Below are 25,945 nucleotides of genomic sequence, written 5' to 3'. Positions count from 1 at the left end.
CTGTGTACTGTGCAGAAGTAGTTGACAGAGAAACGCCTTTTGGTACACAGATACACGCATAGCAACTCCAGCCTCTCTGTGTGCTCGACTAATATTTACACTGCTTGGCTGAACGCTATTGAGTTTGGCCATTCAAAATAATGTTTGACTAGTATTAGGACAACAGTGGGTGAACGGTGTCTGGGCAATAAGGCCAGAAGCCCTCGGTTGTGGCCCAGATAAAAAGGAGAAGGAGGAGGGTTGTTGACTGATGGCGTCTTTTCGCACAAGTTAAACATTTCGTCATTGTTTTCTTTCTCAATGTTTGTCTTTGTTTGGAGCAACTGTGCACATGTGGAGGTGTGGGCATGTTTTGTGAGTCACAGTAATTAAAAATGGTTTCCATTGCAGGCTTCTTCTGTTGGAGTTGGTGTACAAACGTAAAGACATGTGCAAACTCACTTGTTTGACAAGAAAACAGTTCAATGTAAAGAAGATCACGCCAGACAAACATTCAGTCTTCCCCTGACTGGAACCTAAAATTTTGTGGAAGGGCTGGTTTAAGAGGAATTGTTTTTGACTGTGTGAAACATTAGCCCAAGTTTGTTTTCGCTCAGGTTAAGTGTTTACAGTCTTTGAGTTCACTGTCCATAGGTCTGCCATTATCATCATCTGGAGCAGGTCGTAAATGCTTGCCAACTGGTTAATCAGTGTCTCGTATTCAAGTGGAAAGCCAACAGGCTGCCCATGTAGTTGCTCTGCACTAAAACGACCTGCTCTTTTTTTTCCATTAGCCTTGAATTGGATGGATTGACATTGACGAGGGAAAAAGGGTATTTGGACATAGAGCAATGTTTTTTTTTTTCTTATCAAAACGCTTCCAAACACTACATGCAAAATCTATTCCACTATTACAGGTGAAGGTAAGGCAGCTTTGAAAGTGTCCAATATTCGTTGTTAGTACTGCCATCTGCTGGCGGCAATATTCAATGCTTTGGACTGCACTAACAATAATTTTACAGACTTCAGTTGTCTATATTTTTTCACTTAACTGAGAAATGTAATAATTAATACATTACCAATTATGTGGTTACCTCTTCATAGCAAGAATAAAACAGAAACATTCGGTTTTCTACCTGGCAAGGTATTCAAAAATAGCCTTTATAAAGAGTTGGGATTGACAATTTCAAAGATGAATTTAATAATAACTTTGTTACTGTTATCGTACTTGTAGTAGGGAACAACTGCACAATTTGCTTGCAACGTTCTAATACGACACAACAATCATGAATTTACTTTTATGAGAGACCTCGGTTTATGGCATAAAAATTTGAAGCGTGGCATAAGAACATTTGGTCACACAGCCCGAGAACACGCTCAGTTACTGCCTTGGTTACAGATTTTGATTTGATTTTGATTTACTGCTCACTACTTTTGTGCTAAACCTCTAGTCCCCTGTCTGTGTTTGAATGTTGTAGGCTACCACATAATTACTGACACACTAGAGTATTTGGGCGCTTGGCTCAAGGGAACTTAAGCAGTTATAACTGCCACTATTCCATTCATCCATCCGCTTGTCGTCAGGGGCAGGATATGCCTTGAACTAGTGTCATCACTCAATGACAGGTAACATATTGACACCCACGACGAACTTACACTGTATTTTCACGACAGGGACAATTCTCGCATTGTACACTAGGTGAATGTGATTGAATTTGAAGTCAATGCAAAAAATTTATGCAATATACTGTATTGTAAATTTGAAATGAGAATAGCACTGGCTGTCAACATATCAACCATCCTGTAACCTACTACAGACCCTATCCCACTGAGCAAGAAACGACAATCTTCCTCCTGGCAGTTGACATCCTTCAATGTCTGCAAAGTGATGCTGTGGAGGTTTTATCGTTCTGTTGTGGCAAGTGGCCTCTTCTTGATGTGCTGGGGGGAGCAGCATCAAGAAGAGGGATGCCTCCCGCCTGGACAAACTGGTGCGGAAGGCGGGTTTTGTTGTGGGCGCACAGCACAGTTATGTATTTAATTATTAATTCATACTGCTGGCAACTGTATTTCCCCCAGGGATCAAAAAAAGTACCTTCCTACCTACCTACCTACCTACCTACCTACCTACCTACCTACCTACCTACCTACCTACCTACCTACCTACCTACCTACTACCTACCTACCTACTTACCTACCTACCTACCTACCTACCTACCTAGTGTGTAGATTAATTGTGGGGAAATATGCACGCCAGATTTCAGTCTTATAAAAAGTCCAAATCTGCTCCCGCAAGTGTTCTTCCCTCGGATATGCAATGAATTCAAGAATAGAAAGCACTTGACTCAAACAGAGCTCTGGGCGCCATGCAGGCAGAGTGCGGCTAATGGTGTAATATTTAGAAAAACGGCAGGGCTAATTGAGTGTTAATGGCAGCTGCTGCTCCGCCATGAGTGTATATATAATGGTGCAAAGAGGAAAGTCACAGTGATGACTGAGTGCTAGCTAGCAACATGGTTAGTCATAAAGAACTGGAGCTACTATTGCCTCAATAGTATTGGACTATCTGAATGAGTTACTCTTATTACAACAGAATTTTTTTCAAAACCCAAACTTTTGACCACGACTATAAAGGGATGAGGATATCATAAACAAAAATAAACTACTTAGGTTGAAAATAATACAAGCTTTGCAAGATGGTATTTATGCTTTTTGAATAAACAAGGTGATATTTGCATTTTAAAAGAGCCACACGTTTTATACGGTGTGCAAATCATCAGTTAGTTACACACTTCCTTGCAATTATTTTTGCTAGTTAAAGCCACACGTGGACTCTGATAGAAAGGCAGAGAGTGCGAGGCTACAGTCTTTACAAGAATCACTCAGCCAGAGCGCAAGATAAAGCATTGCAATAACTTATTTCAAAAAAAGCCCGGCCGGCTAATTAACATTGTGAATTCAAGCAGAAAGCCTCTATTCCTCTGACGGGTTTAATTGCGCTGATGTGTGGGCCACAATTTAACAGCTCGTACGCAGAGCTGCCGTGGCTCCCATAAATGACAATATTGCCACCCCCCAAAGACTGACATTATTTTGTAGCATAATCGACTTTCGCTTTACCTGAGCTTATTTGATGATTTAATATACTTAAATTAGTTTTTTCTCCCACTAGGTTGATTAGAAGAAACTGAATTAAATTGGCCAGTTTGCTGATTACTTATTGTGAAAATATTCACAGCCCCGTTAAGGATGACACAATTGGTTCAGACTGTATAACAATACTCGGCTTCTGAGAGTTTGATTCCCGTCGTTTACATATTGCAAAATAAAATATGTTGCCTTAGAGCAGCTATCAGCTAGCTGTCTCACTTGGGCTGCTGTTAGATGTGATCTGAGCAGCCTTGAGGCTTAGATTGACTGTCTGCCACGAAATTTTCCCTACAAACCGGCAAATGCACGCTCAGCAATCCTTGTGCGTTGTCCACAAATATAGAGCTCTTAGATTTAATACATGTTCAGGTTAAGTTGTTGTAAACTAACCTAGTACTAAACTGGTATCGGAATATATATTTCAATTGTATCAACAACTATGTTGTGCAGAAGGTTGTATCAAAAAAGATATAATCTTGAAGTGAACAGGGAATTTTAAAGTAATGTTCATAACTTATACAAGAGAAAAAAAGATCATAAAACCGGGTAAGTTGTTTTCAAGCTAGTCATTAGCCATTGTGTTTGGAGTACATGCTTTCTTAGCAAAATGAATGTGGGCATGTAAATGGAATTTAATTGTTCTGCTCTTATTGTACAGAACAGTGAGGCACTCATTTATGTCACAATTCAAAATGTCAAAATCAAGAAATGATTTGATAAACTCCTATTGTATGAATTTGGTGGCTTCCAACTTCCATTGTAATTGACTGTGGGAAATAAACTCGGATTGAGATAACCCACACAAACCAGGAGAACATACAAGCTCCACACGCAAACATAGTTGAACCCAGAACATTTCTGTGAGAGGGGGCTGTACTAACCACTCTTCCATAACACCGTTAATAGTTGATCCTCATTTGCTAAAGATAGGCAATGTCTATTTCCCCTTTAGTAAGGCTGCAGTGTTAAAAGCATTTCAGTGTGCTTTTTATTGCGATGTAGCTCATCAAGCACTTGATATGGCAGACAAGTGACTTTAATTGCTGCCAGTGCTTGACCTTCTCTACAGACCTCCGTGTTAGTCACTCCCCACTCGTTTCAAATTATAACATCGCTACATGCGCAGGCAGTGAGGGGCAAAGGCAGAAATGTAAAATATAATTGGCGGATGTTGTAAATTGCTTTTTTTAAATCTCTCAAAAAATATTGAATAGTCAGGTGACAAGGAATGAGGTTGCCTAAAATGGTGTCCTTTGATGCAATGCTGTGAGGAGAAGGAGGGTTAGCAGAGCTCTACTGTCCATTTCTAACGACTCCATCAAGCGTAGTAAGTCCTAACACGGGGGCTTTTGGCAATCGGGAGCTGAGCTTCTGCCGGAGACGGGGATTTCATCTTCACAGTGACAGCAGATCATAGCACAGCAGGTAAAAATAATCTTCCACTGTGTGGCTGTAATTCCTCATCTTTCACAACAACTGCATTCTTGCTGCGATCTGTGTGGGGGAGTACACAGCAAATCGGCCCATGTGATCACTACGCATTCAGGAAGTGACAGGTGCTCTCTGTTTTGCGGCAACAGTGGCAACATAAACCAAATTCTTCCATACATCTGAGCGTGACTAACCCATACAAGGTATATGCAAACTTTTTCTTCCAAGTGCGGCATACCGGAAAATCAAAGTCTGGCTCACCTCCTAGCATAGCTACCACACTTGCTTTGGACTAAAAATGACATCACAGCGCTTAGGTAACCACTAATCATGGGTTACCTGTTTTCTGGGTTTGGTCATGTGACTTTAGCAAGCTGAGCCCCGTGATGTCATTTTCAGGGCACAGTAAGTGGCAAAATGGCCACCCCCGAGAGGGATAAAAATGGATGGATTTTGTCGTGTAGCTCATATTCTACAAAAGCAATAGTACCGTATTTTCCGCACTATAAGGCGCACCTAAAAACCTCGAATTTTCTCAAAAGCCGACAGTGCGCCTTATAATCAGATGCGCCTTATATATGGACCAATATTGAGCCACTATAGCAGGCGTGTCCAAAGTATCTGAATGCCATGTCTACACTAGTGGGACTGCACAACCTCTAGAAAGAGGTACTGTGACACAGCAAACTCCAATCGAACTTCAGATTGAGCAATTATTTGATTTAATTCTTAATAGTCAAGGTCCTTTTGTATACGTAGTGTATTTTGGAGGTGAACCCTTGTATCAACATGATATGCAGCTAGGATAGGGAGCTATCGCTAAATGTAACCCTTTCAGATGATCAAAGGCGTGATCTCATCAGAGGTGCTGATCCATTAACACTAAAGCACCATTCCCGTCTCATTATCACAATGACCTGCGATTACCCTCGCCACCGTTAGGGCCACCCGGATGTTAACAAGTGAATCTGGTGACAATTACAATCATGGAGAGTGCTTCACCTTCCTTCCGGATTTTACAGGCCCTGCTCCCAGATATCCAACAGCAAATGGAACAATTAAGATAATCGACTGCACAAGCCCCATTAGCAAAGCTCGCTCGCAGGTAGAGCAGCATTTCGCTTTATTTTCATAATGGACGAGCACTTTTTTCCTCCATTTTCTATTTCCATCACCTCCTCCTGCCAGGAGCCTGTTGCGACTTCTGACGAGCTTTCACATTGAACAAAAAGACAACACGATGTCAGTCAATTTGACACTGTCAGGACTCAACAATAGTATGATGATGACTTGTCACCAAGGCTATAATAGCTGTGGATTTTTTCCTCATGGTTGGTTTTTAGTTGTATCTTTTGAATTTGGTTTAGTTTTTTTTTTTAACCATTATTATCTTTAAATACATGAAATACAGTGCAAGATATAAAGAAGGAAAGTACAATTCTCCAATGCAGCAATATGGAAATTTCAAATGAATCCTGATAGCTCATGTGAGATTATTGACAAAAATACAAAATGAAGGACATTTACTCTATATTTTATTGTTAGCTTTAGTTTCATAAAAGTAAGGTGTAGCTAGGGTAAGTTCTTCCTGCGTGACATGTTCACCAAGCTTGCTTGGGTTTTACATCCAATAAGACAACTTCCTCGCACATAATTGGTTAATTGAAGACTAAATTGTTCATAGGTGTCTTTTTATGTGCCCTGTGAGTGTCTGGCATTCATTCCAGGGTGTATCAATCTTCACATGCGACCCCCGAGAGAACAAGTGGTGTAAAAAAAAAAGATGACTATAAGCTACTTCATTAAAAAGTCTGACCAAGTTAAAACTGCAATTCTCTGGTTTTATGCCACCTAAACTGCCTTATGATTTAATAACAATGGGGCTCAATTCTCCTGTCAGCTTGTAAAAAAAATAATAATTGTGGAGCAGATCCGGCAGTTCATTGTGCATTTCTGATATGATGTATCCACACCATGTTCAATAATGGAGTGTAAAATTGAATTTGGCCTCAGGGGATTATTGTTGTTTTTTTTCTGTTATAATTTCATGGTGTCTTGGAGCTTTTCAAGATTAGTAATGAGTAATTCCTCATATAGGATTTAGTTTTATTGGAAGAATAACCACAGTGATGTTATGACACAAAACTGCGACTATAATTGGCTATTATCTTTTAGTTGAAAGTACTGCGGTGAAAGGTTAATCACTGTTAAATTGAAGCGCTCCGCTTTACAAATAGAAGACAAATAGAGCATCATGTACATCCACAGATTACAGACCGAAGAATATTGACCAGACAGACGACCAATCTAATGAAATCCATAATCACAAATTCCTTAATAAAGACACTTTCCCACTTTTGATTGCCATTGCTCTTAGGCATCCATAAAATTTGAAATTGCAACCCCAGAAAGGGATTACAAGTTTATTTCAATTATGCTGCAGTACCTTTTCATAATGTTGAATAAATAACTGCTGGATACCAATGATCAGTTTTTAATTGGAGTTTTGCCTACAAGACAATCGATACTTTACACTTATCAAAAGGAAACCCAGAGAGCTTTCGAGAGATCCATCACACAAACATTGGCCATAGCTAGAACAAGCTTATGTCCACAATGTCTGTTTTTCTTTCTCCACTGCCACCTCGAAATAGCTTTTTGGGGCCTTGCAGGAGTTTATTATGTGATCGCGAAGGCTTGAAGTGATAGTATTGCTTTCAAGTTTGACTTGTCTTCAGATGTTCCTCTCGAAAACAGCTGCTTCACATTTGATTGGTGCGATTCTGCACACTTTTAGCCCCCGCTACAACAGCTTGAGGCCACAGGCTGGAATGTTGGCTGCACTTAAGAAACACAGGTTTAGAGATCTAAAAACCTCTAAGACGTAATGCCACAGTAGCAAATGCTAGAACATATTAGTTGGCAAAGAAACAAGACTTTTTGTCTGGGAGAAGAGACGGGTACACAGCTGCTTGAGGTTTGTTCTATTCCGGGCCATCTGCACTAAGAAGCCCTTCATAATGTGAACAGAAGACAAAGCAAATGCCTTCTGTGTCAACACAACCTCTCTACCCTCCCTCCCGTGCAATCTGAAAACAAATAAACACGGGCTTATTCTGGGCAGCCCGGGCCAATCCACTCAGGAATTTCAAATTTATTTTCCAGGAGGTCTTTGGAGCAACCTTTGCAATCATAGAGGTCAGTTTTGCTTAGAAAGAAAAAAACAAATATTAGGTAATAGATATTTTCAGGGAAGCGGGTCATATTTGAAATGGAGCCTCTTTCCTCTTCACAGTCTGCCCTCCTTTTTTCCAAACATACTGTACGGACACGCAGAAACAAATATCTTTTCACTCCATTTCATTTTGGACTGATGGGTATTGGTCCCTTGCCATGAGGCCAACAGAAACACTTGTTTATTTTTCCTGTACACTCTTTAAATTCCAGGTTTTCAGCCTTTCTGAAAAGCCCTGTTTGTTCCGGGCCAAGAGGACACAAAGGTAGGAAAAAATGAACACGTCACCGAAACAGAAACAAAAACAAACCAGCAGGTCGGAGCACCACCTCGTGTGGCTTTGGGGAACCTGCCAGCCAAATTTAACAGGGATTTATGGAGAGAGATGAAAAAAAAAGCCCCTATTTAGCATAATGAATGTTTAATCTAGCGTATAACCTGTAAAGCAATTCTGCGGAAATAATTGAGAGCAGACTGGTTTAAACTAAAAAAAGAAAAACGTTATCCACTAAACCGTTGACCCAAAGGAGCCCCCCCTCGTCCCCCCAAAAATTGTAAACTGCTGGCATACACTCTGTTAAGTAATGTTATGCACCTGGGTCGGATTCAGTTGCTTCTAAATCTGTTGATTCGGTTACAGTTAGAGAACAAACACATGAATTGAGAGGACGCTCATTAAGTAGCATCATCTCACCTCTCATCCTCTTTTTGATACCCTCATTGTTGGCATACTAAGCCACAAGCACATGCTGAAGAACTCTAAAAGGTTATTTCAACAAACATTCAGTAACTTTTTTCAGAGAGGGTGTAAACCCAAAAGTAATGATATCAAGGCTGTTTTGGCCAATTCACTTCTTTAAAAGTACCGTATTTTCCGCACTATAAGGCGCACCTAAAAACCTCCAATTTTCTCAAAAGCCGACAGTGCGCCTTATAATCCGGTGCCTTATATATGGACCAATATGGATTCGTGGATGAGGACTAACTTATTAAAGTAAGCTTTACGTGTTTATTTTGTGTGTTGTGTGATATTAACGTTTGAGCAACGTTGAGTTATTGATATATTGTTTTCACTATTTCGAGTGTTACTATATTGTGATTGCATTAACGTTTGAGCAACGTTGAGTTATTTATTTTATGCGCTTTATAATCCGGTGCGCCTTATATATGGACAAAGTTTTAAAATGGGCCATTCATTGAAGGTGCGCCTTATAATCCGGTGCGCCTTATAGCGCGGAAAATACGGTAGAGGTTCTTTTGATTCGTGTATGAGCAAGAAGATGTCCATAATATGATTCGGTACATCACAGGCTCATGACATAAGGGGGGTAAAAAAACTAACAAACAAGAAACACATTATCCATCGTCCATCCAACTTGCACAAAAGGAGGGAAATAGGAGCGACCTAAGCGGGTTTGAGTGAAAGTGTTCACTTATGTAAAATAAAACAGGTTATCTATTTGGTGAATCCCTGCTCCCCTTAATAAATCAGCTTAGGGTGCAGCCTAATGGCTCCATTCGCTTCACAAATCTCTGCAATGCAATAACATGCGCCAACGGGCGCAGATTAATTTAATAAGTCTTTAATATTCTTCATGAAAAAGAACCAGTGAGCAGAAAGGCCAGAGCATATGGGGTGGGTGGGAAGTGCGGGAGGGAGCGAGGGAGGGAGGGGAGGGCCGCTATCTGTGGGATAGGATATTGCAGCAGCAACAGATTGAATATTACATAATGATGTCATTTATATTCCATTCAAAGTGCTGGCCTCCCAGACCTTGCCTCAAATAGGACTGGGGATTTGTCTGAGAGATGACTGGGGAGAAGTTAGTGCAGTAGGTCTTAAAAAGGACAGCGCTCAGACCACACTTAGCTCAACCAAAACACACCAAATGACAGCAGTTTTAATATATTGGGATGATGAATATGTTAAATTTGATCATTTCATTACATGATCACTTACCGTGGTGAAGTTCTATAACATATGTGTCTTTGTGGTTATGTATTTTAAAAAAATCATTATTGTTTTTATTAATTGTCTTTGTAAAGACGTGTTTAAGACATTCCTTGTATTACGGTTGTCAATGGATAGCTATAACTAAAGAAGAGTATAGTTATCGTACATTTAGTTGTTTAATTACAAATAATACATGATGTTACTTTTTTTTTTAATAGTGTCAGATAGAAGTATTAAAATTCGATTGGTAAGATAAGTGAAGAACAGAGACTATTTTACATCATTGCACGCAGTGGTCAAATGAGCAAAAACAAATACTTAAGGTGACGACACAGACAAAACTGATTCTGCAGACACGATAATGAGAAATGATGTGCTCCATGTGTCAGCCTGTCCTAGCCTAGAAGTCTTGTTTGGAGGCTTCAGAAAGAAGCAGGCCACAGTGAAGCCTTGTGGCAGCAGGTGGTATTGCAGGCAGTTGTGCTGGGTGAGTGGGCGATGATGCCATTTAAAGTTTCAGTTAATGAATAAAATAGCAAAAGAGAAAGATGGGGTGAGGGTGGGGTGTATTTGCTGGCGTGTGCTTGTCTGCAGTCACGTTTTGTGTTTTGTTCAAGAATCACTGTAACTAAAATTACCCAGATGCCTGACTCAAAATGTTCATTTTTGACTTGTGTTTCCAACCAGTCAAGTCAGTTTTCAGACTTAAAGCCTACAGAACATGCATTCTACCCAATACAAAGGCGAATGAAAGGAGTTACTCACTCAAAACAAACAATTGAACGAGGCTGGAATGAAAGCACGTTAGACCAGCACATTAGAAGAATTCAATCATTTGGTGAAATCATTACATCAATAGTATTTAAAAATTGCAGGGAAAAATATTTGGAAATCCATATTAAGTCATATTTACTTTTTGTATTTTTTCCTCACCTAAAAATTTCATGTTCAGGTAAAAATAATGTTACTAGTTGTGTACGGACTCCAGATATAAATGATGTTGATCTTTTGTCTGACAGTACATTCATTTTTTTTTTTTTATGTCAGCACAAAAAATAAGCTGGTTGACAGTGTTATTTAGTGTTCCAATACTTTTGAGATGAGTGCATGGCTTGTCCTTGTTTTCAGCTTCTCTCAAAGGATCATGGGAGGTCCGTCAATAAAGATTTGTTTGCGTATCAGGTGACGGTTGTTTGTGAAGGAAGTTTAAACGTTAAAAGGTCAGTGTGAACCTGTTAAAAGCACTCAACAAAGAATGACATTACAGTTGTTATTAATGTGTGTATTTAAGCTATGTACACTGATGCTTTATGTGTGGATGACGGCAGTGTGAGAGGCTTTTAGTAAGATCAACATGCAAAGTATGCAAACAAGCTCAACAGTGGCTCTCAAGATATTACAGCTTTGCTTGCCTTCAGCTGCAAATAGAAACAGCACAAGCTTTGTCTCAACTGCTTTCATAAGTACATACTAAGGTGGTTATACTCACTGGGCAATATTAGCACAATCGTGTGATATACAAAACAGGAGCTGCAACAAATATTCTGCCTTTATAGTGATAACGCTTATTTGGGGAATGTCAGACTTGTTCAAGTGGTTTGTAGTATCAGCTGGTAATCGCACTGCATATAATGAATACATCGTGTTTATAGTACATTGGGACACTATGACTACTGACGATCACAAGAAGTGCGTTACAATGTAGCCCCAAAAGTGGAACACAATTCATTCCAGCATATTAATCGACCACCAATTTTACATTCTTAATCATCACACAAGTGTAAAAAGAAGTTTGTTTTTTAAAGACTGTACTCACCGTTCGATGTACAGTAGTCCATGAATAATGGGAAGCGGGAAGGGAGGACTGCTGACTCCATGTAATGTTACCACAGCTGAAAAATAAGTGAAGTTGCATATAATAATAATTTAAAATAAGCAGCGCGTCATGACTTTGATGTGTGATGGACGAAAGCTTAAACTTTGTATTTTGCCTCTCAACAGAAAGATTTAACAGCTCACATGCGTTCCGTTGTGGACTTGCTTTAGCCAGTTAATCTCTCAGGTGTTGGGTTTATACGTAAATGGAGATTATAGATTAATTTTGTACTTACCACTTGTGCAGAATAACCCTTACTTTTATTGTATGCAACTTTAAGATTAATTTTGTCAGACAACAAAACAAAATTGAACCCCAATAATGACTGTTGATTGTCTTCTAAAATAAGTAGTGCCATAAAATACAAACAGCAAAAATCACAACTTTGTTTGACTTAAAACTTTTTTATTCTCTTTTGCTTTCTAGCTGCTACTAAAGCAATGATGTTGTTTTTGTTTATCCATCCATCCATCTTCTGAACCGCTTAGTCCCCACGGGGGTCGCGGGCGTGCTGGAGCCTATCCCAGCCGTCAACGGGCAGTAGGCGGGGGATACCCTGAACCGGTTGCCAGCCGATCGCAGGGCACACAGAGACAAACAACCATTTGCACTCGCACTCACACCTAGGGACAATTTGGAGTCTTCAATCGGCCTACCAAGCATGTTTTTGGGATGTGGGAGGAAACCGGAGTGCCCGGAGAAAACCCACGCGGGCCCGGGGAGAACATGCAAACTCCACACAGGGAGGGCCGGTGGTGGAATCGAACCCGCACCCTCCTAACTGTGAGGCGGACGTGCTACCCAGTGCGCCACCGAGCCGCCCTCTGTTTGTTTATTATAATCTAAAATGTTCTTAAATGTTCTTAAATGAATTTATGCCAGGCTCTGTCCTGATGTGATTCTGTTCTATAATCTATCAATGACGTTGTAATCTATTTTTTTAAATGAATTTATGTAAATGCTATGCTCAGCTTCACCTGTTTTCAATAATTTGTTTTGTAAAGCACTTTGAATTGCCTCTGTGTATGAAATGTGCTATATAAATAAATTTGACTTTGACTTTTGACTTTAAGCACAGCTGAGAAAGCCAAGGCAAAACCTTTTCAGTTTGTTGTGGTTTTACATGTGATAAAAATGTGGTGACACCTATTAAACACACAAACTATCCTTGGCACCATGAAAGGTGAGACCGGAAAATTGACAAAGGACCCCTTAGAGCGCAAGTATTTCTATTGACTTTGAACACAAAAATATACATACAAACAAACCCACACACCGCTGTCCAAACAGCGTTTGTTGACCGGAGCAGACGAGAGTGGGAGTTTGAAATAAGTGAGGGCTCACGAGAAACAGGACTGCCACACACATCTCGCAAGACAATGGAGAAGTCATTTAGAGGAAATGGCTTCAATCAATAGAAGAGAATAAATAAAACAAGGTAGCTATGGTGATGATAAATTCCTGGATATAGTTATCATTAATGCATAAAGACAAAACTCTAAAATCAAAAGCAGTTTTTATGCTGTCATATAAGTGAAATAAAATGAGGAGTTGAACAAAAAGTTTTTTTTTTTTTTTTTACCTTCACCATACACACATGTCAATTGTGAACACAACAAATGGTGTTCTATAAAGATTCAGAAATAACGTGAACAAACTATTCCCAATTTCTAAAGCAAAGACTCAGCGACAGGTTTGGTTCAGACTTGTTTAAAAAGTCATTAGTGTGTGTTTGAGTTAAAGGAGTCGTTAATAAAGTGGTGCCGTCATGTGCTATTTGCTCATGCACTACGTGAAGGTTTGTTAGTTAAACAAGGCAGGAAGGAAGGGTCAATATTTTCACAAGCAGCCAAGGGCTGACATGCCTGATGAAACCATTTCCCACATTCTTATCACTTGCAAAAGTCTACAACACAGGATGGAAGAGCTGTGGACATCACAAACCAGCAAGAAAAAATAACAGATTCACTTTTTTTTGTCAAATTACTGTCAAAAAAGGGTGACAGTTACCTCTTCTACTGTTCAACAGTTCACATTTGATAGGTTCCTTTAATTATACGTAAGATATCTTAATTTCCTGGAAAGCAAAAATGAGTAATTTTTTTATCTGTAAAATATTAATGATGTCAAGAAAATGATGCCCACTGTAAAGCATAGCAGTGTGATAATCTGGGGCTGCTTTGCTTTCTCAGGACCTGGACAATTTGCTGTGCTTGATGGAGCAAAATGAATTCTGCTGTTTAGAAGAAGATCCTGAAGGAGAACGTCCGGCCATCAATGTGTGCCCTCAAACTTAAGCGCTCTTGGATCATGCAGAGGGACAAAGATCCATCGCAAACCAGTAAGTCCACCTCAGAATGTCTAAATACAAATAAAGTTTTGGAATAGTCAAGTCAATGTCTGGATTTAAATCCAATTGAGTTGCTGTGGTGTGACCTTAAATAGCAATTCATGCAAGAAAACCATCCAATAAGGTAGAGTTGAAGCAATTCTGCAAAGAAGAGTGGTCCAAAATTCCTTCACAGTGGTGTGAAAGACTCATCAATTATCGAGAACGTTTGATTTCAGTTATTGCTGCCAAAGATGGCACAGGTCGCTATCAGATGTAGGGAGCAATTGCATTTTATATATCCTTGGTTAGTCTCAGTGTAATTAATATTAATTTGATGAAATGAAAACTTTTTGGGTGATAAATATGCAAAAAAAAAAACTGAAATCTTTGGGGAAAATAGTTTTTTTACAGCTTCATGTCTGTGGTCTAGAGTTAAGTTGGTCGGGAATGAGCCCCGCGCCCCAAACACGTTCAATATGTCCGCCTCCATTAGCTCCCTGGCAAATAGGTGACTGAATCAATGGTGCCAAATCACAAGGATGCGTGGGTCCACTGTATTTGGATTTAATGTGCAATTATTGAGTTGGCATATTATGAGTTTATTTACTTTCAAAAATTGTAATTTAAAAATTATACAATATTTTTTATTGTTTTTTTGCCATTTAATATTTTATTTCACATCCAAATTATTCAATAAAGACTTTTCCCTCTTCATTCAGAATTTCAAGTAATTTACAGTAAATTATTCATTCTGTAATCTAGATTTTTAATTGTACTTTATGTGCAGCTTCCTTTTATCATTTCGATACCTGTATATAGAGTTAAAAGGATGGTCCTTTACTCTTAATAAATAAACTACACGTCACTTGAGTTGAATGAATTTAATGCCACCAAAATTAGTACTGTAGTGTGTCTTATTGTGTATATTTCTAAACAGATGGGGGGGGGGGGACAAATCATTATACTTATTTCCAGCACATCAACACCAGCCTTGAAGTAAAAAAATAAAATAAAAAATCTACGTATATCAATTTGTGCGGCAGTAAACACTCCTGGTTACAAGGCTTGAACTCAACTATTTGGTGTTCAAAAAAAGGTGGGGGGAAAAAAGAAAAAGAAAAGGAGCAGTAATCCAGCATGTTGTGATTATATATATATATATATATTCATGTAATTGTTCTTACTACTCCATTATAATTCTATTCTAAATTGTCAAAATATAATAAAGTGTTTAAAAAACGTGCATTGTTCCTTCATGTCAATGTCCCATTGAGCAAACAGGCAGCTTGCTTTGTTGCTACTCAGAAGAAAAAAAAAATCTTCACGGCTTCCTGCGTCTACAGGGCAAAGAGAAATTTTGAGAAATTTAGCAAATATACACTAGCGTTCAAATGTTTGGGGTCACCCAGGCAATTTAGTATTTTCCATGAAAACTAACAATTGCTCAAAGGTTTTCTAATAATCCATTAAACTTCTAACACAATTAGAACACCTTTATACACCTATGTAGATTTTGCATTAACAACAGACATTCGCAGCTAGGATAGTCATTTACCACATAAGCGAAATATATAGTGTATACCTGATTAGTTTAATTTCATCCTCATTGAAAAAAAAAAAAAATTTAGAAAAAAAAAGAACAAATATTTCTAAGGGACCCCAAACCTTTGAATGGTAGTGTAACATAAGATGCAGATCAACAAAAATAGCAACCGTGGTAACAAATGCTGTATGTGCACACTTACTTTTGATGCCCAAGTACAGCACTTGTGCTTGCAACAGGAGCCTGTGGCAGACAAAATAGCAAGGACATACGTTCATTGTGTGTATATCAACCTGAATCCCACTGAGCCGCAAGTGTTGTTGCATGTAGCAAACGTTAGTATTTTGTTGTGAGGGTTCCTCAATAGTTGCAAACAGTCTTTCTTCAAGGAAATTGTGTTTGCAACCTTCGATGGTGTATGGTGAGTGTTTGAGACCATTCATGAACTTGAATGAACCATGGAGGGAAAAAAAATTAGGCTGTTCGCAAACTCTTGCCAACCCAGCTCAGCGAGATACAGGCTGAAAGAAAATGAGGCACTGTGCAAAACATGAATAAAACACAAACGTTGTATCGTGTTGAAAAAGATAAAAACGTATCTGATGTTCAACACTGATTTGAGTAAACATGGGTGAACATTAGCAAAATCTGATCCATGTAACATGTCAACAGGTGCAAAACAGCAGCAGCCGTAAAAATTGTTAATAGTTTTATGATAAAGTGCATACTTTATGCACAGTAGATTATGTGCATGCTTTTGCTTCTTCCGCGTAATGAATCTAACATTTGGTTTATATTGCCCCCTGCTGATGAATTTGAGGATTGTATTGAGTGGCACAGAGAAGTCTACTAACTAGTTTTAACATCCAATTGGAAAAGGAGGAAAAAATACTTCTCTAAATAATTGTGTTTTGTTGAAAAATGAAAATTGACAGTACCCAGTTTTCTTGGTCCTCCTTGTTATGCGGTGCCTCTGCAGAGCCTGATCTTCTCTTGCGACTGGAACAAGAACATTTGGGTTAGACTAAGTCAGGTTTCAGAGCTGAAATCGTTAGGCCAGTTTGTGCAATTTTTGATTCAATTTACAATTTTCTTCAAATCAAGCTTCAGTTCAATATTTACGATCGACAAACATTTACAAACATGACAAAGGCAAGTTTCATGGTGAAAGCTGCGAGGTTAACTTTGGAGGCTCAAGATGAAAGACGAGTGTACCTCGGCGCAGTTGGGCACTCCTGCCTCAGTGTCTCAACATCTGTAAATTCTACGGACTGGCCACCACTTCTGGTCCTAAAAACGTTGCCCTGTGGGGGTAAAACAGAGAAGAATAACAGGGTCCAATTACAGCATAGTGGGAACAAAAACGGTGTCCCTTTAATCCCTGAAATAACCAAAGTGTCAACTCAAATCAAATGCATAGGATCGATGAGTGAACTATCATCATTTTACCTTGATCAACTTGGTTGAAATTTCCCCGTCAGAGGCAAGCTCTTGATGTCTAAGCACATACTTGTGGCATTTAGACAGAGCTTTCTCGCTCGGGGAAGATACTTGGATTGCATTGGGTATTACAGGCTGCATGACAGTGCCTAGGTCGACATTAGATGATGGTTTGTGGTCTACCCATTTCTCCCCACCTGCAGAGTGTGAGCGTCTGTGCACTGGATTAATTTGCTGAGCCGGCTGGTGATCCCAGTGGAAAAGAGAAAAACCAAGAAATTATTCAGATTTGTGACAATTAAATTCAGAATTTTTTTTTTCCCCATCAAGCGAGTGGGTCGTTCAGGTGCGGCAAGAATAATTGTACAACTGGAAGTCACGGGGAACACTGTGGACACTCACTGTTGAGCACCGTACATACGGCACTATACAAATTAACGGATATGAACCCAGAATGATATTGAGGAGAATAACAAAAAAAATTCAGTGACTGTTCCAGTAATATATACACTTATTCAACGCTACAGCTGAAAACACCCACTGCAAGGAAAGCATCCCAGGAGTTTGTGAGTTGTCATGCAAAGGCGACAGAATGTGAAACCGCATGCACATTTAAAACAAAGTGCATGAGTACGATTTAAATGGAATTTGTACAGTATTGCACATTTAAAGATGAATAGCGTAAACCAATTTTGAGAGAGCGAAAAGTTGGAGTGGAAAATTTCTACAAGCAAGATATACATAAACTAAAGCACTACTTGGCAAAAGCTCAGGGGTTAAAGTCTAAAAAACATAATTGACATCCAGGCCAAAAAGCACATATGGCACATGTCTCTGAATGTCACACAAAGCCACTAACAGTTCTAACTAGCAGATGCTGGTGCACACTATGGCCTGCCACAACCAAAAAGAACCCACGTCACAAACACATCTAGGTGGCTAGCACACACTAACCCTTATGCCTGCCTCTAGGTCTAGTCCGTGGACCAGCCGAGTTGCAGGGGCCTCTGTTTCCGAGGCAAAGCGATGGCCTCTCCTGCGATTCGCTCTGCTGGCGTCATTGCACATGGCGGGAGTCCGGCTCCTGCACTGAGGGGTCCCCGCTTCTCTACACTGGGAGGTTGCTGAGTCTACAGGACACCTCTGCTCCCACTCAGAGATGGAAGATGCTACTGAGGGATAAGATGAAGTGGAGGAGGCGGTGGCGGCGGCATTGTCCTGAACTGCCCTAATCTTAGCTTGACTCTCTTGGGAAGGTGTTTGTCGAAGATCCTGAAAAGTGGTGAGGGAACCAGGCCAAAGCATGGTGTGTGCTTAGTTAAGGTAGTTAGAAATACACAAGGTCACATACAGGATAAAAGCAGCAGCCATAAGTAGCAAGTCTGCGAAATGGATCGATTACACTCTGGTAAACAAAAAAACGTGAAGGTCTGCTTGATAGACATCCAAACACACGTCAATACAGTACCACGTATTTATTGTTATCACTTACTGGTGATGGAGAGGCCGACCTCTTCTGTCCATACTTGCGATCTCGGTCCCTTGAGGGCCTTTCTGGTTTCTCTGGTCTCTCTGTGCTACTGCTGCTGCTGCTGCCACGGCTGCTCTCTGAAACGATCGCTTTGAGCTGCTTCAGCTTCTCATCCTTGACCCATAACTTGTTCTGCATCTCCAGCTGCTTGGCATTCACCCGTCTCTCCTGGAAAAGCAAAATGGCTCTCAAAGGATGGTGGCACTACGTTTATATGACCATAGTGTCACATCTTGATAATTCCACTCACACACTCCTTCTCCCACTTGAGTTTGGCGTCTGTAACCATGCCCTGCATGTGCTGCTCCATTCGCCTCCTTTCCGACAGTTCCTGCTGGAGCTTTTGCGCACGAGTCTCCAGCTCTTGCTCGAGTGAGCGTTTGTTGCTCTCATACATGTCGGTTGTCTTTTGCAGGATATCAATCTAGACAGTGGAGACATTTGAACTAATGTGATGTCACTGACAGAGCTTTACTAAAATTGACCGGCCCACAAGACATGACTTAAATAAATAAAGTAATATATTTTTATTAGGAGAAACAGGGTTACAATTGACAATTTACAGGAAAAAGTTTGACCCCGGGGCCAAACCCAGTTGAGGGAGAAATGTACCTTGTATTCCAGGGTCTTGGACTTTTTTTCCAGTCGTTCGAGTTCTGTTTTTTGGTTGATGATAACTTTATCCCTCTCGCTCAGTTTGCTTTGCTGGTCTTGGATTAAGTTCTCCTTATTGCCAAATTGACCATCAAATTGCTGAAGCATGGAATTCAGCATATTGGCTGCGCAAGAAAGCACAGTGTGAGCGACTATGACACTAAACCTGAGAAGAATTCAAATGCTGAACTGTGGTAAAGAAAAACACTGACAATGCCACAGATAGACTATTAAACCATACTAAATCGGAACTGTAACTAAATTCTCTCGATCATCATTCAATGCTGTGTAAATGTACCAGCTTTGTTGAACTGCTCTGCCATCAGCTGACGGATGTGATGTCTCTTCTCCAGGACCTCAATCAGGCGTGGTAGTGTCTGATCATCTCCTGGGTCCACCAGCTCACAGGATGGCATAGGTGGAAAGCTTTCAATGAGTTGATTGAGCAGAGCGGCATCATCTACCATAGAAAACGTGAACATATAAAATCAGGGCATTGGTCAAGAGATACTTGCAAAGTCTCATAAACATGGCACAATAAGAGAGCGATAGTTAGAAATACGAAAGTCGTACCAATAGAGCGGGACATTTTTGAAAAACAATTGAATTGTGATAATGATTTAAGATACAATTATTTCTTTAAGGTTTTTTTCTAGTATGTTAGTTGAAAAAAATATCTGAACCTATATCACAATAAACAACACCAAATGTATGATAGTTTAGCATTTTGCTCAAATAAAGTCAAATGAATGATTATGAATAATATTATGCGACTTCATTGAGTTGTCAGCTTGCAGTCTTTAAAGCGTTTGCTTAGACAACTTCACACAGTTCCCCCAAACAAGAGTGATGTAAACAAGTCAGACCACAGTACTTGTGCAAACACATCTGTAGCTGTATCACTTGAACATTTCATGTTTCATGATATGTAAATATGTGGAGTGCACTTCTTAAGTATTAAACTCATATGGACACTGTATAAATTATTCAATACAAGATACATATATGAAATAAATAAAAATGGTAACAGCCGACTGAAGCGAAGCCGTTTTTTGTCCAAAATCCTACCATATTGCAATGTCAATTAAAATGTGATTGATCATTTGAGCTCTACTTACCAGCATTATAGGGTGCTCCTCGATCATCCAGGCGATGTGACAGCTCATCCCTGAATGCTTGATTTCTTTGCCTGCGTCCAGCCGCGAGCCCGCAGATCGGCCTGTCCACCGGCCGCGCAACTTCCACCTCTTGTGTCATCTCTGCAAACCGCATTACGAGCTGCGGCACCAAAGGCAACGATTACAAAATTATGACGTAGCAAAGTTGAACTCTTCTTATGAACTGTATTGCGAAACAGAAAGTCTATTAGAGAAAAAGAAACAATTTTTTGAGGCAGACTCGGGACAGACGGTTGAGACAGTTATAGTTTTGTTAAAAGACACCTCAGTGAAGTCTGTCAAATGGCCAGTTTAAGTAAAGTCAATCTTTTGAGTTGCCCCCAATGGCTGTTAGTAGTGCGATCTGCATGGAATACGAATTACCATTGTTTCCTCGTAATCATCGGCTTTTGGGTTGACACAAACAATCATCTTAACCTTTCCTTCTCCATCAAAGTAATTCTTAAAAAGGTGAGTCACTTTCGAGTCCCTGTATGGCACCATCTGGAAAAGAAGGACAATGTGATAGTGGAGGGGGGGGGGGGGGGTCACTAACTCTTGTGAGAAGCAAGACTACCCACCTTGTTGGTTCCACACATCTGGTTCTCTCGCAAGACTTCCATACACGTTCGCAGAGTCATCAAAGACTGATTTATATTACCTGGAATATATGAAGGAAGATGAATAATTTTCACTGACAATCGCTGACAAAATGAGAGACTGACCTGCTTCACGCAGACGGCTTCCCTCTGCTCTCGTTCTACTGGTGCGCTCGCTCCCTGCCAGGTCAACCAAACACAGCTGGCTGACATTCACCTGGTTTTTGTCCTAGAATGCACCCACAGATTGAATATCACCAGAAACATGTTGGATTAATTTATCTGCCTGCTTTTGTGTCACATCATCGTTAGTTTGAAGCGAACTAACGCTAATCGTCATTGTTTTCTGTGAACTAAAAGGTGGCTTGAAATCTTAAATACAGATTCCATCGAGTAACTTTTGGAGCGGGATATTACCTGCAGAACGTTGTCGCCATCAGCATCGAGGGGTGCCTGAACCAGCTTTAAAGTGAAGACACTGTGGGAACGACTGGATTCGCGGTTCAGTTGCGTGTTGGCAATCCTTCTCTTCTTTTGACCTACAAGAAGCAGTAATTCACTCATGTTGAATGATCCAATTCATGGAAAACACTGAACTACCCAAGTTCAAAGGATAAAAAGACAAAGACCACAACGACACGTGGTGGTTTCTGCAAGATTTTAAGTACCATATACGGTATATTCATATCTCAAAAATAAATCATAGCGTATTGTGTCCCTAAAATTTAGAGGTCTCATCTTGGCCCCATTTTCACATCTCAGGTAGTTAGAAGCAGAGAGTGGCTCTCATTGATGCTAATTTCCCAAGGAGTAATTAAACCACTTTTCACTCACCCTTCCAGAAGACTTCAAATGCCTCTTCTGTCGATTTGACCTCAACTTCCGTGCAGCCAGCAACATACATGTTATGATTCTGATCTTCTCGTAGAATCCTGGATTGAGGAGCTCTGAGGGATCCAAAAGCAAACAAAAATTGATGCACCGAAACACAGTGGTACAATGATATAGACATTAGACAATCAAAGGTGAAAACACAACAAGATACATTGTGTTGCAGGCGCATGCCACGAACATAAAAGGCCCTCGTGGCTGACGCTAGAGGGCAGTCATTTTATTTTGAAAATAACATGAAAATGGCAGAGAAATCAACGCATTCGAGTTCGATGACCTTGGCGAGTGGCAACACAAGACGGCCGCCAGTGGCTTCACTTCTTCCGACGGCGAGTAAGCGGCATTGTTAGTCCATTCATATATGGAGTAAAGCTCAAGCCATTCAGTGAGTACAAATGTAGTACCAGCTCAAAGCAGAGCTACAGTAGTAAGCCAGAATGACACAAAGCTATGTTAAAATCACAAGCCTTCTCGACAGCATGAACAGATAACAAACAGCTTCTATACAGTGAAGCTAAGGATACAAATAAAATCTTTGGGACCACATACACAAAGTCAGTGTTCTTGACAGGTGTGCCAATACCGAGCCACCTAACAAAAGAGAATGATTTTTGGGTGACTCAACTTTACAGCCGGAAAAAAAAGTCTCCAATATAGTATATCAATTGTATCGTATCCAATATGTGAAACAATCGTATGAAGTAACACGGATTGGACCGCCGGCGCCGCTCTTCTGAGTGGGATCAGGTCAGCCTGTAGTAATTGATTTTTTTTCTTTTTTTCTATAAAGCAATCACTGCCTCTTACTTTGGTCTGATGGGATCAAAAGGGGCATCCTCGAGAAGATCATAGATGTAGTTGTTATAGACCTCAACGTAGGACACCAAAATGCTGTAACAACAGTCTTCATCCACATTCTCAGCTTTACATGCCTCTTGTGGACTGATCATGTCTGCAAATTCTGGGTCTGCCTTCTGCCTAAACAGAATGGAAAATGAGGAGGAGAATGTTGAGTCAATTGTTAACAATGTAACTGGCAAGGAAAGAAAAACAAATTGTACCTAGAGGAAGGTGTCTTGGGCACTAAAGGCTGATTGTCTCGCTTCTGTCTCTCAAGGAGAGCATCAACGTCATTCTGGATGTCAATCCCATTTTTGTCATCTGGTTTAAACACCTATAGAAACAAGCAGCATCTTTCTTTTTTCCATATTTGAAAATCAAATCATTTTAAAATTTTGTCAGATCTGTCACCACCTTTTTCTACATTTGAAAAAAGCCTGATTGTTTTCATTTGTTAGACGGTGCATGTGTATATACATTTTTATCAAGGTCTTACAAATCGTTTGGCCTGAAAGGGGCCGATACTGTTGAACAGCATGTCAAGAGAACGAGGGAGGAGTCCACCCTCTCCAGGCGAGCCTGTCATAGTGAAGGTCTTACCACTTCCCGTGACACCATATGTAAACAGCAGACCTTGACGGGAGAAAAAAAATAATAATAATAACCATAAAGGAGAAGATGGAACGCATGTAGTTAAGTTAAGCTTAAGCACTTACCATTTTTACATTGAATAAGGTCCTCCACTAGCGGCTTGGCAACTTCCTCAAAGAGCTCCATTTGAGTGGTATTAATACCAAATACTTTTTTGAAGGAGTATTGCGTCTAAAATATTGTCAACAAAAAATAGATGTCAGCTCATGCAACATCACTACAGAATTGTATGCAAAAATACTGATCACACATTTTGTAATTTCAAATAACATAAAGGCTGGTTGTGTGTTAGTGATGCCTCCCAGATTAGACACATATAGCAAAGTGAAATTGACACCAAGTCTGGTGGAAGTTTAAGTAGAGTCCAAATATGGAACCGAATTCGAGACACTGCAGATAATCTTGGCCTCTGAGACACTGACACATACTGCACCTCTTTGAATTCTCCATTGCGGTTGGCTTTAAGGCCATCCGGAGCATGCAGCTGAATTGTGGAGTTGCTGATCATTTCAATGCAACATTCCTCATTGTCTGCTCCAAGTGGCCGTATACGACAGTACACCTACAAAAGAAACAGTACACATCTTCAAAGTACATACTGTATTGAAAACCAATCAAGAAAGCTTTTTCATGTGTCCCTGGTTATACAAATACCGTTTTTTTCCATGTATAATGCGCAAAATGTAACTAATTTATTGTCCTAAAATCTGGGGTGCACATTATACATGGGTACAATTTTTTTAAATATTTTTGTTTTTCTTTTTTTTGTGAAGAAAATCATGGTACAACAATTTTTGAAGAAAATCTTGTCACGGATGGTTCTTTACAACGTCACTTTCCTCTCTTTTCATTTTAACCTAACTGATCGCGGTGGTGCCTTTCTGGGCAGTCGGAGAAATCAACGCCAACAAAGAAAATACATCCAGCCTAGTTAAGAAATCACCAGAAAGATCACCATGACAATTGTGAATAATAAATAAATAATTATTATATATATTATACATATTATTATTATAATAATAAATAATTGTGATAAATAACTGGAACATCACTCAAATATTGGTGATCCCGTTGAGAGTCTCACATATTTCTTCGCTATCGAGTTTGCTGCTGCATGCGCAGTGATACTGACCGGCAGAATAACATCCGGTTGTTCCCAAAGATGATCTTTTTTCTGAAATAATTTTATGTTTACGGACTTAAGTAACCCGGCCGGGTCATACCAAAGACTATAAAAATGGGACCCATTGCCTCCCTGCTTGGCACTCAGCATTAAGGGTTGGAATTGGGGGGTTAGATCACCAAATGATTCCCGAGCGCGGCGCCGTTGCTGCTCACTGCTCCCCTCTCCCCCAGGGGATGGATCAAAATCACACAGGGATGGGTCAAATGCAGAGGACAAATTTCACCACACTCAGACGCGTGTGTGACGATCATTGGGACTTTAAAAAAAATAAATAAATAAATAAATTAAAAAAAGTCAAAATTTGGGTGCGTATTATACATGGGTACAGGCTTTTTTCCAGCATCGACATGCCATTTCTAGGGTGCGTATTATACATGGGGGCGCATTATACATGGAAAAAAACGGTACATAAAATCAATATAGCTGCTTTTCATTCAGTTGCGTGTCGTGCATTGGGATTTTTTTCTTCCTCCCAAGAGCTACATCAAGAGAAAACCACTTGAGCTCCACTGAAATATTATTGAGTAGGAAGAAAAAAAAAAACAATCAACCAAGGTTATGAGTTGTGTTCACTTACCCCAACAGGATCTTTCTCTGTATGGGAAGCCTTTCTGATGCCAGGCCTGCGAGGAGTCTTGCATTTCCTGCAGATAAAATAAAATAAAATGCACAACAAAGAATATTGAACATAGGTTTATGTGACAGCTTTTAGTTTTTACATTCACAAATGTAGTAATGCGAAGACTGTTGTTGAGTTGCTAATCGGGATCAGTGACGGTTGGTTGAACACCTTAACACACATGAAGATTTATGACGGAGCTGACATAGCATGGTCTGCACTATAATAACATGTTGACATATTAAAGATCCAGTCTCGCACATAAATACGTGAGTGAATTTAAACAAAATTTTAATTTAATATCAACCGAGGTACGGTCTTGTACAATCCTGCCCTTATGCGGTTGGCCCGGTTCGATGGGTTTCGACGGACACTGGTAATCTTCCGCAATACATCTGGCCATTAGTCCCCAGGAACAACGAAAATGGAAATTTAACTACAACTCACACGAGAGTTTTGTAAGACAGAATTTTATACATACCCCGGTCTATACATTTTTGGTGCTGTTTAACGCCAGGTAAAAAGCTTCGCGGAACAATGCGCCCTGTCTCTATTTTTGAAATTTCCCCCCTGTCAAAAGGTTTTCAACTACCGGTACATTTAACCAATCACAGTGCCGCATGGAACGCTCAAGTCCAGAGGTTCCGCCTTCAAACGTAATGACGCGTTCAAATGCAATGCGTGTTATTTCGTTCCATCCCAAATTGAGAAATATGTGACGCACGCACGAAAACACACACTGACACTGAATTCAAATATACAACTTGATAAATAACAATAAATATAAAAAGTGCCACTGTGGGGTGGAGCAGATAATCAAGCACAAACTGTTTTCTGAGAGAAAGTTACGGTTCATGTCACCAGTTAACCATATTAT

At 39.9% G+C, this 25,945-nt stretch overlaps 1 protein-coding gene and 1 long non-coding RNA gene across 4 annotated transcripts; one reads left to right on the top strand and one right to left on the bottom strand.

Moving 5' to 3' along the window:
* The first annotated feature begins 763 nt into the window (after window positions 1-763).
* LOC119120901 lies at window positions 764-19,562 on the top strand. The gene is made up of 3 exons (XR_005097587.1): window positions 764-896; window positions 13,818-13,966; window positions 19,479-19,562. It is a non-coding gene; the product is annotated as an uncharacterized LOC119120901 (long non-coding RNA).
* On the bottom strand, window positions 14,824-25,655 carry LOC119120900 (kinesin-like protein KIF23). Of its 3 annotated transcripts, XM_037248142.1 has the most exons (23): window positions 25,550-25,655; window positions 25,027-25,093; window positions 23,697-23,825; window positions 23,329-23,434; window positions 23,109-23,245; window positions 22,834-22,946; window positions 22,580-22,750; window positions 21,716-21,828; window positions 21,299-21,420; window positions 21,008-21,110; window positions 20,864-20,943; window positions 20,667-20,786; window positions 20,244-20,403; window positions 19,424-19,585; window positions 19,084-19,250; window positions 18,722-18,895; window positions 18,433-18,639; window positions 17,895-18,212; window positions 16,950-17,183; window positions 16,716-16,804; window positions 16,439-16,499; window positions 15,703-15,743; window positions 14,824-15,294 (listed from the first exon to the last, which is right to left on the bottom strand). In XM_037248142.1, the coding sequence occupies exons 1-23, from the start codon at window positions 25,561-25,563 to the stop codon at window positions 15,279-15,281; spliced, it is 2,904 nt and encodes a 967-aa protein (XP_037104037.1). In that variant the 5' UTR covers window positions 25,564-25,655; the 3' UTR covers window positions 14,824-15,278. The 3 variants fall into 3 exon arrangements, with proteins under 3 accessions (XP_037104037.1, XP_037104038.1, XP_037104040.1); XM_037248143.1 differs by lacking the exon at window positions 16,950-17,183; XM_037248145.1 differs by lacking the exon at window positions 17,895-18,212.
* Between the last annotated feature and the right edge of the window lie 290 nt (window positions 25,656-25,945).

This window comes from Syngnathus acus, chromosome 3 (assembly GCF_901709675.1).
Source record: "Syngnathus acus chromosome 3, fSynAcu1.2, whole genome shotgun sequence".
NCBI classification, from domain to species: Eukaryota; Metazoa; Chordata; class Actinopteri; order Syngnathiformes; family Syngnathidae; genus Syngnathus; species Syngnathus acus.
This window is presented reverse-complemented; position numbering and strand designations above follow the sequence as displayed.

Bases quoted from the DNA above. Each gene is read 5' to 3' on its own strand.
- LOC119120900 (XM_037248142.1), bottom strand. The intron at 18,213-18,432 runs GTAAGTGATAAC...ACCACTTTTCAG, and splicing joins GGTCGGCCTCTCCATCACCA to GATCTTCGACAAACACCTTC. The intron at 15,744-16,438 runs GTACTGTCAATT...TGTCTGCCACAG, and splicing joins AGGAGGACCAAGAAAACTGG to GCTCCTGTTGCAAGCACAAG.